Source organism: Pelodiscus sinensis, chromosome 23 (genome assembly GCF_052426305.1).
Source record: "Pelodiscus sinensis isolate ZL-2025 chromosome 23, ASM5242630v1, whole genome shotgun sequence".
NCBI lineage: Eukaryota > Metazoa > Chordata > Testudines > Trionychidae > Pelodiscus > Pelodiscus sinensis.
In genome coordinates, this window is record NC_143074.1 from 2,656,068 (window position 1) to 2,669,312 (window position 13,245).

A 13,245-nucleotide genomic window follows, 5' to 3' on the forward strand; every position below is an offset into this window, starting at 1 on the left:
ACGAGTCAGTCCTCAATAGGGTGGCCCTATATTCCAAAGGGGAAACAGGACCCAGTGCAGGGCTAGTCTGAGCCCTCCCACACCTCCGCAGAACTGGCCGGAAACACTCACCTATGCCCCACTCCCCGCATGGGGGGCAGGCAGGGCTCAGGCTACCAGGGAAGCACATACTAGGTAAGGTGACCTAAGGCTGGCGTAGCAGCTCACTCAAGCCCTTCCCCTCCCCCCGCCTCCCAGAGCCCTGCTTTCACCCCTGCACGGGGCTGGCATCACCAAAATCTGGCCTTCTCGATTTTCACAACAGCTGCCGGAGAAGGAGCCCTAAAAACACAAACCCAAGGGCAATGATTTTTGATTACGAGTGAGTGAAAGCCAGTCTCAGGTCTGTCTACACTACCCCCTAGTTCGAACTAGGGTGGGAATGTAGTCAACCGGAGTTGCAAATGAAGCCCAGGATTTGAATTTCCCGGGACATTTTTAAATGTCCACTAGTTCGGACTCCGTGCCCCGCGGCTACACGCGGCACGAACTAGATAGTTCGGACTAGGCTTCCTACTCCGAACTACCTGTACTCCTTGTTCCACGGAGTCCGAACTAGCGGACATTTAAAAATGGCGGCGCCCGGCAACATGCAAATGAAGCCCGGGAAATTCAAATCCCGGGCTTCATTTGCAACTCCGGTTGCCTACATTACCACCCTAGTTCGAACTAAGGTGGTAGTGTAGACAGACCCTTAGAAGGGCAGAGGCGACGGCCTCCCCGTGAACCCAAAGGCATTCACAGTCAGCTGTGGAGCGAACTGAGTACCTGGAGATCTTGACAAATGCAGATTCTGAAACATTCCATGAATTTGTGTCGTGTTCACTAAACTGTTTCCCTGAAAAGCTTCCCCCTCCCTAAGACATTTCAGAAGAAAAAATGTTACAAAACCCGTTTGGGCATTTTTAAAAGGAAACATTTGGGGGAGGGAAGGTCGATTCAAAATGACTTTTTGAAAATGTCTTCAATTTTATTTTTAGACATTTTTTCAACACTCCAAAAAGGCCAAACCAAATTTTCTAGACATATTTTTTTCAGAATGTTCAGTAATAAAATAATTATTCACATTATTCTAATGAAATCAATGCAAACAGGACTGGGCCTACTCCGCTAAAAAAAGTCACCAAACCTCTGCTTAATTACATGCTGCTTTTATCAGCGCTCCCTCTGCATATCGCGTGGGAAGTAGTAAGGCAACAAGCTGACTGGGAGCTCCACGAGGACACAGAAAAGTTCGACAACAGACAGTATTGCCAATTGGAGAGAATAAAACTCCCCGTCCCGTGTGGCCACACACCAGGCCCCCTCCAAGTTGCTGCTTCCTCCTGGACCCCAGCTCCTATTCTGGGAAGGATGGAGGGACAGGACTAGGGTGGCTGGCCTGTGGGACGTGTGATGGCTGAGACCACCCAGTTCTGGGGAGGCGGCTGGGGGCATGGGAGCTGGGGAGGACCCTTCTGGGCTTCAGCAGGAGAAGAGGGCCAGGAGGGGGACAGCCTCAGGCAGAAGGGCAGGTTGGGCTGGGGGCTGTCTTCCCTGAGCCTGACGCTCCAAGGCAGCTTCCCAACTTTGCATGGTGACGTGCATCGCAAGAGCTTGCTCCAGCACCACCCAGGAATTTCTTATTCCTGCTCCTGCCACACTCAGCAGCAGGGATCAGGGATCCCTGGGAGGCTGCAGGGCAGTTTTGGAGACTGGCTCCTACTCATTGCCCTAGCAGCGCATGTACCCAGCTGCAGGGAGGGCGGAGGGGGGGGGGGGGAGCAGCTAAGAGCCAGGGATGGAGTGCAGAGGACCACCAAGTACCCCCCTGCACAGGGATGAGGGGCAGAGCTTCTGAGTCAGCACTCCCAGGGGCCAGCTCCCGCCTGTCAGTTTAGCTCCCTGCTCCAGGCAAGCTCTGCACAGCAGCGAGCCGGAGCCATTAGGGGAGCGCGCTGGGCCATGCACTAATGTCTCGTCTAGCTGCTGTGCTGGCTGCCTGCAGCGCTGCTCCTCTGCCTCCGGGAACTCTGGGATACAGCTGGAGAACATCTGGGACCCAAGTCTAGCTGGGGCCGCATGCGCACAGGAAAGCAATACGGCGTGGACTCTCCCCCAGTCCTGTAGGGTCCTAGGACCCTGGATCCGTGCCCGAGGCTAGCACATCTGCAGTGTGGACACAAGGAGGAGACCTGGGCTTACATTGCTGTGTAGACATACCCTCCACGAGATCAAGGCCTTAGTCGCTAGGGAACTATTTGCCAGACCATGGGAGTTCGCGGACTAAAGTCCAATACATCACTAGGGGAACAGAGCTCATATTAGAGGAGGTGGCAGCTCCTGTTCTACCTCCTGGTCATGGGGACAGCTTCATCTCCATCCTCTTAGGAAATGCGTCGTGGACCCGAATCTGCTGCCAGTCATGCCAGCGTGCAGCCGGGCTCTCTCCATTGGCCACTAAGTGCCTCTTCACTGCCTTCGCCGCTACAGTAGATTGACTTTGGCCCCGACCTGCTTGCAGCCAGTGACGGCGTACTCCCTGCCTCCCGCCGTGTAATAGCTGAGCTGACTGGACAGATTCTCAACATGGCCCTGATCGGGGTACAGCCCTTCCCGCAGCATCTCCTCCAAGAAGCACTTTGTGACGTGACTCCTCTCCAGCGGGCCGAAGGGGATGACGTCTGCAGACTTCCACAGAGGGTGGAAGCGGCTCAGCACAGGCTGGAGAATGTGCAGCAGCTCTTGGAGTTTGCTCTGCGGGTGCAGCAGGTCGGTGGAAACGTTCTGGAGGAGAAAGGTGGTGATTTCGCTGCCCCCTACGTTGCTTATTAGAATGTACACGGCATTGAGGAACTCGTTGGTCTGGTTGGGCTGGAAGAATCCGCTGAGTGTCTCCAACAGGACTGGAGACATGAGCTCCACCTCGTCCAGAATAAACAGTGGGATTTTCTCTTCGATTTCTGCTCTGGTTACCATGTTGGAAATCTTCTCCGACAGATCCGACCGGCAAGCAGGAGCAGCCTCCTTATTCGGGCAGTGGTGCATCACAAAGTACTGCAGCACAAAGTCATTGTCCATGACTGAGCGGAAGTGCTTAGCCAGCAGCCGTCCCATGTGGCTCTTTCCAACCCCCGTTGGGCCATTGAAGGAGATCACTAAGGGCTTGTTGTGTATGTGGGTGGCTAGATAGTCTTTCAACAACTCCATAATTCTTTCCACAGCCACCTTCTGCCCAAATACTTCCCGGTGCATGGTTTTCTCCAGCCCGTCCAGGTCGTACTTTTGAAGGTTGTCGTCCAGATTCTCAATAGCATTTAGTATTTGGAAGCAGATGATGCCAATGAGCAGGAGAAGACAGCGCTTTGCTTTACTCTTTTGCTCTGCCGGAAGGTACTTTTTGGAGCTGTCTGGATACAACACTACCCTGGACTTCCGGCGCTTCTTCTTCCGTTTGTATTTATTCAGCGCTGACTGGTCCACAGAGGTGTCAAAGGTGAAGTACTGAGAATTATCAAAGCTGGCTTGATTAAAGAGGGACAAGGAAATCTGCCTCTGAAGAAGCCTGCTTTGGACCAGCTCTGGAGATTGTTCTCTGGCAAGGTCCAGGTGCAAGCGGCTTTTCTTCAGGACTTTTCGTCGCAGGCGGATGACTGCCCGCATGGGAGAAGAAATCAGGTTGATCTTCCGGGAAGCCATGGGAGTCTCGCTGCGGGGCTGACTTCCATCCATCTTGCTTTCTTCTCACAAACCATTCAGAGTGTCTTCCCTAAAAAACACAAAGACAGCGTGAAAATGGATGGAAAAGCAAGAGGTGATGTGATCACGGTGCATAAATATCTTCAAGTACAGAAAACACCAGGCTCTGTTCTCTAGCAACGAGAACCATCAGCAGGAAGTTAAAATAGGACAAATTCAAGTGCAAAAGAAGACACAAATTATATCTGCTAAATAAAACCACACATACACTAGAGAGAGAAAATGAAGGACATACACAAGCAAAAATACTCCACACCTTGAAAGGTGTACGTACGTACGTACACACACACACACATGTACGTACACACACACACACACACACACACATGTACGTACACACACACACGCGCGCGCAAGCGCGCGCTTATAAACACTGGAGCTGTACGAGGTAGTTAGTTGATAGATAAGGTGCCAGTAGATGGTAGCCAGCAAAACCAATCCTGTTTAACTTATTCATAAATGATCTGGAGAAAGGGGTAAGCAGTGAGGTGGTAAAGTTTGCAGATGATACCAAACTGTTTAGGATAGTCAAGACAGAAGCAGACTGTGAGGGACTCCAAGAAGATCTCACCAGACTGAGTGATTGGGCAACAAAATGGCGAATGAAATTTAATGTGGATAAGTGTAAAGTAATGCACATCGGGAAAAATAACCCCAACTATACGTACAGTATGATGGGGGCTAATTTGGCTACGACAAATCAGGAAAGAGATCTTGGAGTTATCGTGGACAGTTCTCTGAAAACTTCCACACAGAGTGCAGCGGCAGTCAAAAAGGCAAATAGGATGCTAGGAATTATTAAGAAATGGATAGAAAATAAGACCCAGAATATCTTACTGCCCCTGTATAAAACTATGGTACGCCCACATCTTGAATACTGTGTACAGATGTGGTCTCCTCACCTCAAAAAAGATATTTTGGCCTTGGAAAGGGTTCAGAAAAGGGCAACTAAAATAATTAGGGGTTTAGAACGGGTCCCATATGAGGAGAGGTTAAAGTGACTGGGACTTTTCAGTTTAGAAAAGAGGAGACTGAGGGGGGATATGATAGAGGTCTATAAAATCATGAGTGGTGTGGAGAGGGCGGATAAAGAAAAGTTATTTATTAGTTCCCTAAATAGAAGAACTAGAGGACACCAAATGAAATTAATGGGTAGCAGGTTTAAAACTAATAAAAGAAAGTTCTTCTTCACACAGCATGTAGTCAACCTGTGGAACTCCTTGCCAGAGGAGGCTGTGAAGGCTAGGACTATAATAGAGTTTAAAGAGAAGCTGGATAAATTCATGGAGGTTAGGTCCATAAAAGGCTATTAGCCAGGGGATAAAATGGTGTCCCTGGCCTCTGTTTGCCAGAGGCTGGAGAGGGATGGCAGGAGACAAATCGCTTGATCACTGTCTTCGGTCCACCCTCTCTGGGGCACCTGGTGCTGGCCACTGTCGATAGACAGGCCACTGGGCTAGATGGACCTTTGGTCTGACTCCGTACGGCCGTTCTTATATTCTTATGTTCTTATGTCCGAGCAAAAAGCAACTAGGAAACTCCTCGCCTGACGGTGGGAGAGACAGAGCCAGCAACCTGCCACTGCTTTAGGAATGGACAGGAATGAAAAATGAAGCCAGGGCATCATTCTCCAGCTAATAAGTAGCCATCCGGGGGTGGCTCGGACTGGCGTCACTTGTACAGTTCATGGCATTTCACCCAGTCGGATCCCAGGCTGTCGGGACGACTCCACTCGCCACAGACACGCAACCCACCTCTGGGGTGCGACTGCGGCAGCCGCACGACACAAATACCCATTTCCTCCCTCCTGGGAGTGAGGAAGACCCTGCCGTATGGCGGGAGCGTAGGCAGGCAAAGGGTAGCTGCCTCTGCTGAGAAACAGCTGAGCTGCCAGGGCCACGGGCCTCATGACGCCCACAGGAGACAAGGGCTTTGCCGGGACGTGTTATCAATTCCCCTCCCTGTAGCCCCTCGCACAAATCAACCCCTGGGGAGTTGGGGCCTTAACTTTGCCTTTGGCATGTGGCTGCTCCCCGGGCAGGCTGTAGGACCACGTGCTCCCAGGCCCCAGCCCATCTGACCCACTGTGGGCAGGCAGTTTGGGCGGCGGCAGGGCCGGGGGAGGCCCAGCTCCAGCCCCACGGGAAGCAGCGGAGTGAGATGCAGAACCTAGAAGGGAGACAGGCCTCAGAGGGAGAGAGGGAGGAGATGGGGTAGGTCTGCCCAGAGAACCTGGGCCCAAGAAGCAGGTGGCAAGGGGCTCCCCCCCTCGTCCGACCCACCACGCCACAGGCGTTCTTCCCCCTTCCCATGCCGCGCACCTGGACGGAGCAGCCCCCTGGGGAGAGGGCATTTCATTCTCCACAGCCTTCCCCTTTCCCGGCCGGAGCCGAGGCTGCCACAAAAGGGGCCACGTCGTGCCGCTCGTGATGGCCTTGTAGGCGCAGACCCCAGGGGCAAGGAACAGTGAGAGAGAAAGTCTGTATCCACAGGACACGGCCCACACAGCCCTCTCCCCCTCAGCCGGCGGGTCTCCCGAAGCAAAGCAAATAGGTTTGCTTGTTGCCCTCTTTCCGTTACGTTTGCGGTCGCAGGAAACATCTCCGCCACCCCTGGCGAACCGATCTATTCACCAGGGCTTTGGCTTCACTACCGTGAGAGTGAATCATGAGTCATTCACCACAGAACAAATTAAAAGACAACAAAACGGCACGTAGGGACAGCAAGCACTAAGGAATTCTGCCCTCCTCTCCCCCACCCCCAAGGTAGCTGCTGCTGGCCTCGCTCCAGTTACTTTCTTCAGGCCTAGACATCGCACATTTTAAATATGGCTTAAGCAAGCAAGGGGAGCAAATGCATTACCCCCTTTTCCTTCTGTGTCGAGAGCTCTGCCTTTCAAATAGCTGAGAGTCCCTGGTTCTTCCCCGGGTGCCCTTCCGTCACTACAGCTGAGAGGCAGCAAACTGTGCACCAAGAGGCGCTGAGGAGCCGTGACACCCAGACCTGTCGGGGACACCTGTATTTGAACCCCAAATGCTCAAAAATCAGGCCTACCTAAAATCACGAGATTACGCACCAATAGGAGCAGCGGGGTTTGCACCAATAGGAGTGGCAGGGTTCTCTTCACTGAGCGTGTGTGTGTGTGTGTGCGCGTGTGTGTGCGCGCGTGTGTGTGTGTGTGCGTGTGTGTGTGTGTGTGTGTGTGTGTGTGTGCGCGTGTGTGTGTGTGTGTTTTCTCCACTGCACTCACTGCACACCCCACTTCACTGCCGGAGCTGGGGTTTAAGGAAACAATAGTGACCACGAGTCTCATGACAAAACTCTCCCGAGTATGTTACAGTCTCTCGGAAGATGGATTCCCGACAGCGCGTCCGTGGCAGGTGTTGGCTCCTGTCACCTTCCTGACTTTGCGGGAAGTAGCAGAACCAGATGGGTGAGCTGCCCGCGAGTAACCATGGAAACGCCACAGGCCAAACCAGGAAGTACAAGTCATTAAGCTGAATGGCCTGGGCCGGGGGCGGAGGGGGGGGTGCACAGGCTCCTAGACATGCCGGAAATGGAGGCTTCCCTGTGTGGGCCCAGGCACTTTTCAGTTCCGTTTTCACTCGTTTCCTCCCCATCTCCTAGCGGTGGCTTTGGGTGGCTCCCCGTGAGGGAGGGGCAAGCAGGGCCGTCCTTACCAATATGCAAAGCACGCAGCCGTGTAGGGCACCGCAACATTTGGGGCACCAATTTCCCCCAAATTCTGTGGTGCCCGAGGCAGTTTCATGCTACACATGGGGCGGCAGAGGCTCCGGTGGCCAGCCCTGTGCCTTGGCTGCCCCCCACGAGCAAGGCTATGTCTAGGGGGGCGCAGGGCTCAGGACACCCTCCCACTCCCCCCCAGGCCCTCCCACACTACACCCCTTCCCTGAGCAACGTGGCCCAGGGGACTCAGCGTCACTCCGCTTCCTGCCTTCGGCGAGTGGGGGACACGGTTCCACCCCTTCCCCGGGTCTCCTCCCCTGAGCAACACAGCTGGGGTAGTGGAGTGTGCTGGAGCCGGGTCACCCCACTTCCTGCTGCCCGTGAATGTGGAGTGGGCCTGAACCCTGCTGCCTCCCCGCCCTGCTCCTGTCCCCCACGGCCCTGAGCACAGCCCCCCTTCTGCAGAAGGGTTGCTTCCCCCCCAGGACTAGCTCCGCCCACAGAGAGGCTGCGCAGGGCACAAAAACTCCTACAGCACGGAGACCAAGCTGGGGGAGACTTGATCTGCAAGGGTACAAAGCCCCACGTGGGGTCTGCCATGATGAGGCTGCCCGTCGGCACTACCGTAATAACCACGAGTGACAATAATTCCCCTAATGATTCTAGAACCGACAGCTCTAAACAAATGAATGAGTAAAACTAACACAGAATGATTCAGGTCCCCCGTATGACTCACCCAGCATTGCCGCAGCGAGTTAAACTCGGCACAAATTCCGTTCTTATGCTTCACAACTTAATTGGTTTTAATGTCAAATTCAACATTTCAATCAAATTGTACCCCGCGTTACAACGAGCTCACTGACAGGTAATGAGCCTAGCAAGCAAACCCAGCTACCGCACCATCAGTGTCCGCTTTCACGCATGCTCTGCAAAGAAATCGGCACCCACAAGAATGCAAAGACTAGCTCTGAGCTTAAACAGGAATCTCCTAGCAGAGCAACTCTGGGCTAAAAGTGACATTAGACCGTCTGTCACTGGGAAGTTTGAATAACAACATTTAGTCCTACTCTGGGCCAAACTCGGGCAAAACTGCAGCGTCTGTCGTTGGCATCCCTAGTGAACTGCTCTGACAATGCATTCCGGAGATTTGCTATGAATAAACTTGCCATTATTAATATTGGTGTAGAGCCCTAGAGCCTCAGCCGGCTCACCAAACAAGACACTATACAAATAGATAGCAACCATCTGTCCCTGCCTCCCAGTGGCTACAATTTCACAACAAGGCATAACAGATGACTGACTAAGCAAACCAACAGGCCAGGGAAAGTCAATGGCAGTTAGGGTTGCTTTAGAAAATCCCCTAAGCAGCTACCTGGCTCTTTAGGTATTGAAACACTTTTGTAAATCTGGCTCTAGACTCTGGCAAATTTGACCTTAAAACCGATCCTTGGAAATATTCTTACTCCTTTGCATTTTTGTATTACCCTCTAGCTGTCCAACAAAGCCACCTAGCAAATGAACTATGGTCCAAAAATCTTCAAAAGCAGACTCCATACAGCGTGAATCTGATGAGCTGAAATTCCTATGCCACCTTGACACCATCAGAATGGATCTGAACAGGGACTGGGAATGGCCCGCTCACTTCCCCCTGGAGGAATTCTCACCCTCTTCTCAGCTGCTGAAAATGGCCTCATTTAAACTGATGTTCCATAGAGTAATGTGACACTCCCATCCTGGTTGCTATGTGTAAATCGCTGACACCATGAGGCTTCCACCTGACCAGGTGAGCTGCAGCCCAGGAAAGCTGATGCCCGAATCAATGTGTTAGTTTTTAAGGTGGCACACGACTCCTTATTGTTTTTGCTGAAACAGACGAACACCCCCCCCCCCCCCCCCCGATATTCGCATGTAAGTAAATTTGGACATTGGCTCCTTCAGCAGGCAGGGTGGTCAGGTGGACCGGAAAGTCTAGTATAAAAAGGGAACTGACACTGTCCTGTCAAACACCCAAAGTTTGGTTACTGTGGGTGGAGGAGGGGCCGGATCATCACTGCTGCTCAGCCAAGGTTGTCTCCTACCTCATCAGGCGGCTGGAGCTCCTAGCCCTGACTCGGCAGAAGTCCTTCCTGATCCGGGTGGGGAGAGGGGAAAAGAGGAGGGAACCGGATCAGGGCCTTGGAGGAAGAGGGGGGACAGAGGCAGATCTTCAGGGGGAAGAAATGGGGCAGGAGGAAGAGGCAGGGTGGGGGAGGTTCTGGCACTCCTGCGGGCTTGTCCGGTTTTTAAATATTACAGAGTTGGCAACCCTAGCCACACGCAGGATAGTGAAATGTTTCTGAAATTAACATACGTGGAACATTGCCAGCCAGCCAGTGAAGAGAATGAAATTTCTCTCTCCAAACTAGAACAGGAGCTACTCCGTGACCAAGTCTACCCTAGGGAACTGTAGGAAAGTACTCACAGCTCCGCCTCTGCTGCTTGCGCTTTTATCATCTGGTTAACTACTGCGGGAACTGAAATTAACAGGTGCCAAGGATGTCCTCAAGAAAGGGCAGAATCAGCTCCCAAAATGATACTTTACTGGCCATACCAGGACACACACCAGGGACCAGTACAGCTCGTTGGTACATGGAGCTTGTTGAAAACTCAAGATCCTTTGGCGGAAAACCAAAAGCCATGGAAAATCTCAACAAAACGTTACGTTTCACAGCAGGATGACTCGGACCAAAATTTTGACGTTTGCTGAGCTGAACGGAACCGTTTTATTTCCAGGCAACATCACGAAGAAGTGTGTCCACCTGCATCGCCATGGTGACACATGGGAATTGGAGTTTGGCTACCGCCTTTTCCCATCTGGGCTGGGCTCCTGGACTGGACTACATTTCCCTTGACATTTCTGCTGCCCTGTTGCAGTGCAACACATGTTTGCGGGGCCTCAATCTCCTCCTGAAAGGCCACAGAGCCTCATGGGAGTTGTAGTCAGACCAGAAAGCCTGGCCCAGAGCGGACAAAGGGCATGAGATTCTCAAGTACCGCTCCCTGGGGCTCTGCCACCCAACCCTCCAACCCATCCCTGTGGGATCTCCGCACCCTGGCCCTGCCCAGCTGTGCAGAAGGGAACTGAAATGCTGCAGCGGTTTGTCTCCTCGCCCCACAGTGTCTCCTCCCTAGATTGGGGCGAGCCCGGGAGGAAATGCCAGGCCAGGCCACGACGGCGGTTCGGCCACAGAATGGGGAAAGCGCCGTGGCCCCACAGAGGGAGCGCAGCAGCCCAGAGAGAGCTAGACCCACCCCCGTCCACGGGGACGGAGCCGGCGTGATGGGGCCCTTGGCAGAGACAAAGGCAACTCAGAGAGGGAGGAGGCCGAGGAGCGTGAGAGCAAGAGCACGGTTACCAGAGAGCTTCTTCCTCTGGGGCTAACCAGGAGAGCCTCAGGCCTTGTCCCTGCCCTCAAGGCAGCGGAGCCAGAGCAGCACTCCGGCTGGGTGAGCGAGGGATCCCAGAGCCGAAGACTCGCTGGTCTGGGAGAAGAGAGGAAACGACAAGTGGAAGTGGCCCCTTTCTCCGCACTTCCTTCTCCCGGTCGCATGAAGCCATATCTGCAGCTGAGTTTGCTGCTGGCCTGCTGGGGTGCTCGGCAGGGCTCCCACACCGACGGCCACACCGGGTTTCACTCCCGTTCTCCAGCCTGCTGGGAAGCAGGTCAGAAATGTCCTGTCACAGACAGAGCCCTCGGGGGCGCAAGGAGCGGCAGGCGGGATATAGCCCTGACACAGAGCAGCCGGGAGCAGGGGCAAGAGATGGGCACGTTATTCCCTCGCTCTGTCCGGAGCCCTTGGAAAAGAAACAAAACCAAAGGCTTCCAGGTTCGGTTCTGCTGCTGCTCCAGCTGCGCGCCCTTCCATCCGTCTGGTGCCTCCAAATCCACTGTCAGGCGGGCAGCCCTCCCCAAGCAGCGGGGCAGGCACGGGCCTGCCGAGCACGGCACAGCATGGGGACATGGAGCAGCTGCCATAGAAAGTTCAGAATTCCCTGCCCTGAACACAGCCCGAGAGGAAAGGGGCAGGCAGGGGAAACCAGACGGCACCGTGATGCCAGACTGCACCAGTGCTTCATCCTTCGGCTGTACGGGGTCCTGCGCTGTGCCGTTAAACTGGTGCCCCTCTGCCCGATGGCAGGGAGAGGATGGGTGTTTAGAGGTGTGATTTTATAATCTTCAGCAACCCACCCATGGAATATTTCCAGAGCAAACGGTAACTAAGCCCTGTGGAGTAACACAAGGCATTCAGAAACGGACGGGATCTACCTGGGGTTGGCAAATGCCTGTTCGATAGCTCCATTCCCGCTCAAACGGCTCTTTCCCAGGTTCCATGTTCGCTAATCGCTCTGGCCGGCTTTGTCACTTGGAAGTTCACTCGATCCTCTCGGAGCTACACAACGGGGGTAGGAAGAGACAGGTGGATGGACATTAAGGCCCAGCGGTGCCCCAAATTTTCGGGTGCCCCATACAGCTGCACATTCTGCGTATGAGCAAGGACGGCCCTGCAGGATCCATCTGCCCTGTTTCTAAAAGTGGCAATACCTGACATTCCAGAGCAAAGTGTAGGGAATCTTGCCCTAGGCAGAGGGAAGAGGGTTTTCCTGCCCACCTCAGAGAACCTCCTAATCCCGCCTGTACTTAGAGATTGGTAAAGCAAGAAGCATGACGTTTAATAGTTCCTCCAAAACTTGTCGGCACGAACTATGACAAATCGGGGTAGTCTTATTAGTCATAAAAGAATATGACTGTCCAAGCCCTTTTGAAATGCCGGCTAGCTTACCTATAAGTTAAACATTAAGTACACATTAAATGTCAGTATAGCAGTTGTAGAGCACAGATTAGCCTGTACCTTTACATAAAAACAGCCAGACTGTGTCAGACCAAATGTCCATCTAGCCAGTGTCCTGTCTGCCCACAGTGGCCAATACCAGATGCCCCAGAGGGAGGGAACACAACAGGTAATCCTCACGTGATCCCTTCCCTGTCACCCACCTCCAGAGAAACAGAGGCTAGCGACAACATTCCTACCCATCCTGGCTAATAGCCATTGATGGACCTAACCTCCATGAATCTATCTCGCTCTTTTTTGAACCCTGTTAACATTCTAGCTTTCACTGCATCCTCTGGCAAGGAGTTCCACAGGTCGACTGTGTGCTGAGTGAAGAAAAACTTCCTTTTGTTTGTTTTCAACTTGCTGCCTATTAATTTCATTTGGTGACTCCTAGTTCTTATATTGTGGGAATAAGTACATAACTTTTCCTTAATTACTTTTTCCACACCAGTCATGATTTTATAGACCTCTATCCCCCCTTCATCTCCTCTTTTCTAAGCTGAAAAGTCCCAGACTTTTTAATCAATCTTCATATCGGACCCATTCCAAACCCCTTATAATTTTTGTTGTCCTTTTCTGTACCTTTTCCAATGCCAAGAGATCTTTTTTGAGATGAGGAGATCACATCTGATGCAGTATTCAAGATGTGGGCAGACCATGGTTTTATATAAAGACAATAAAATATTTTCTCTCTTATTCTCTATCCCTTTTCTATAATCCTGTTCACATTTGCTAAGGATCCCGTAACACCTAACAGGTGCTGAGGGAAGCTTTGGCTTCAGTCAGCAAGAAAATTGTCAGCATCAGACGTACAGTAGTTTCCTGGCTTATAACAACAGAAAGGTAGTTACCCTTACAAATCTATTTATATTGGAATAGGCCCAGGAAGTGTTTTCACGCCCTAAGGAC

The 13,245-nt window shown here is 52.6% G+C and overlaps 1 protein-coding gene across 7 annotated transcripts in view; it reads right to left on the reverse strand.

Moving 5' to 3' along the window:
* Window positions 1–1,174: 1,174 nt before the first annotated feature.
* Window positions 1,175–13,245, reverse strand: part of TOR4A (torsin family 4 member A) — a 41,206-nt gene continuing 29,135 nt past the window's right edge. For 4 of the 7 annotated variants that reach the window (XM_089772928.1, XM_089772927.1, XM_075905535.2 and 1 more), the window contains 2 exons: window positions 11,772–11,895; window positions 1,175–3,787 (listed from right to left, as the gene is read on the reverse strand). In XM_089772928.1, the coding sequence (XP_089629054.1) occupies window positions 2,506–3,750 (1,245 nt within the window). In that variant the 5' untranslated portion in view covers window positions 3,751–3,787; window positions 11,772–11,895 and the 3' untranslated portion in view covers window positions 1,175–2,505. The remainder of the gene's footprint in view (window positions 3,788–11,771; window positions 11,896–13,245) is intronic. The other 3 variants (XM_075905533.2, XM_075905536.2, XM_075905532.2) reach the window with 1 other exon arrangement.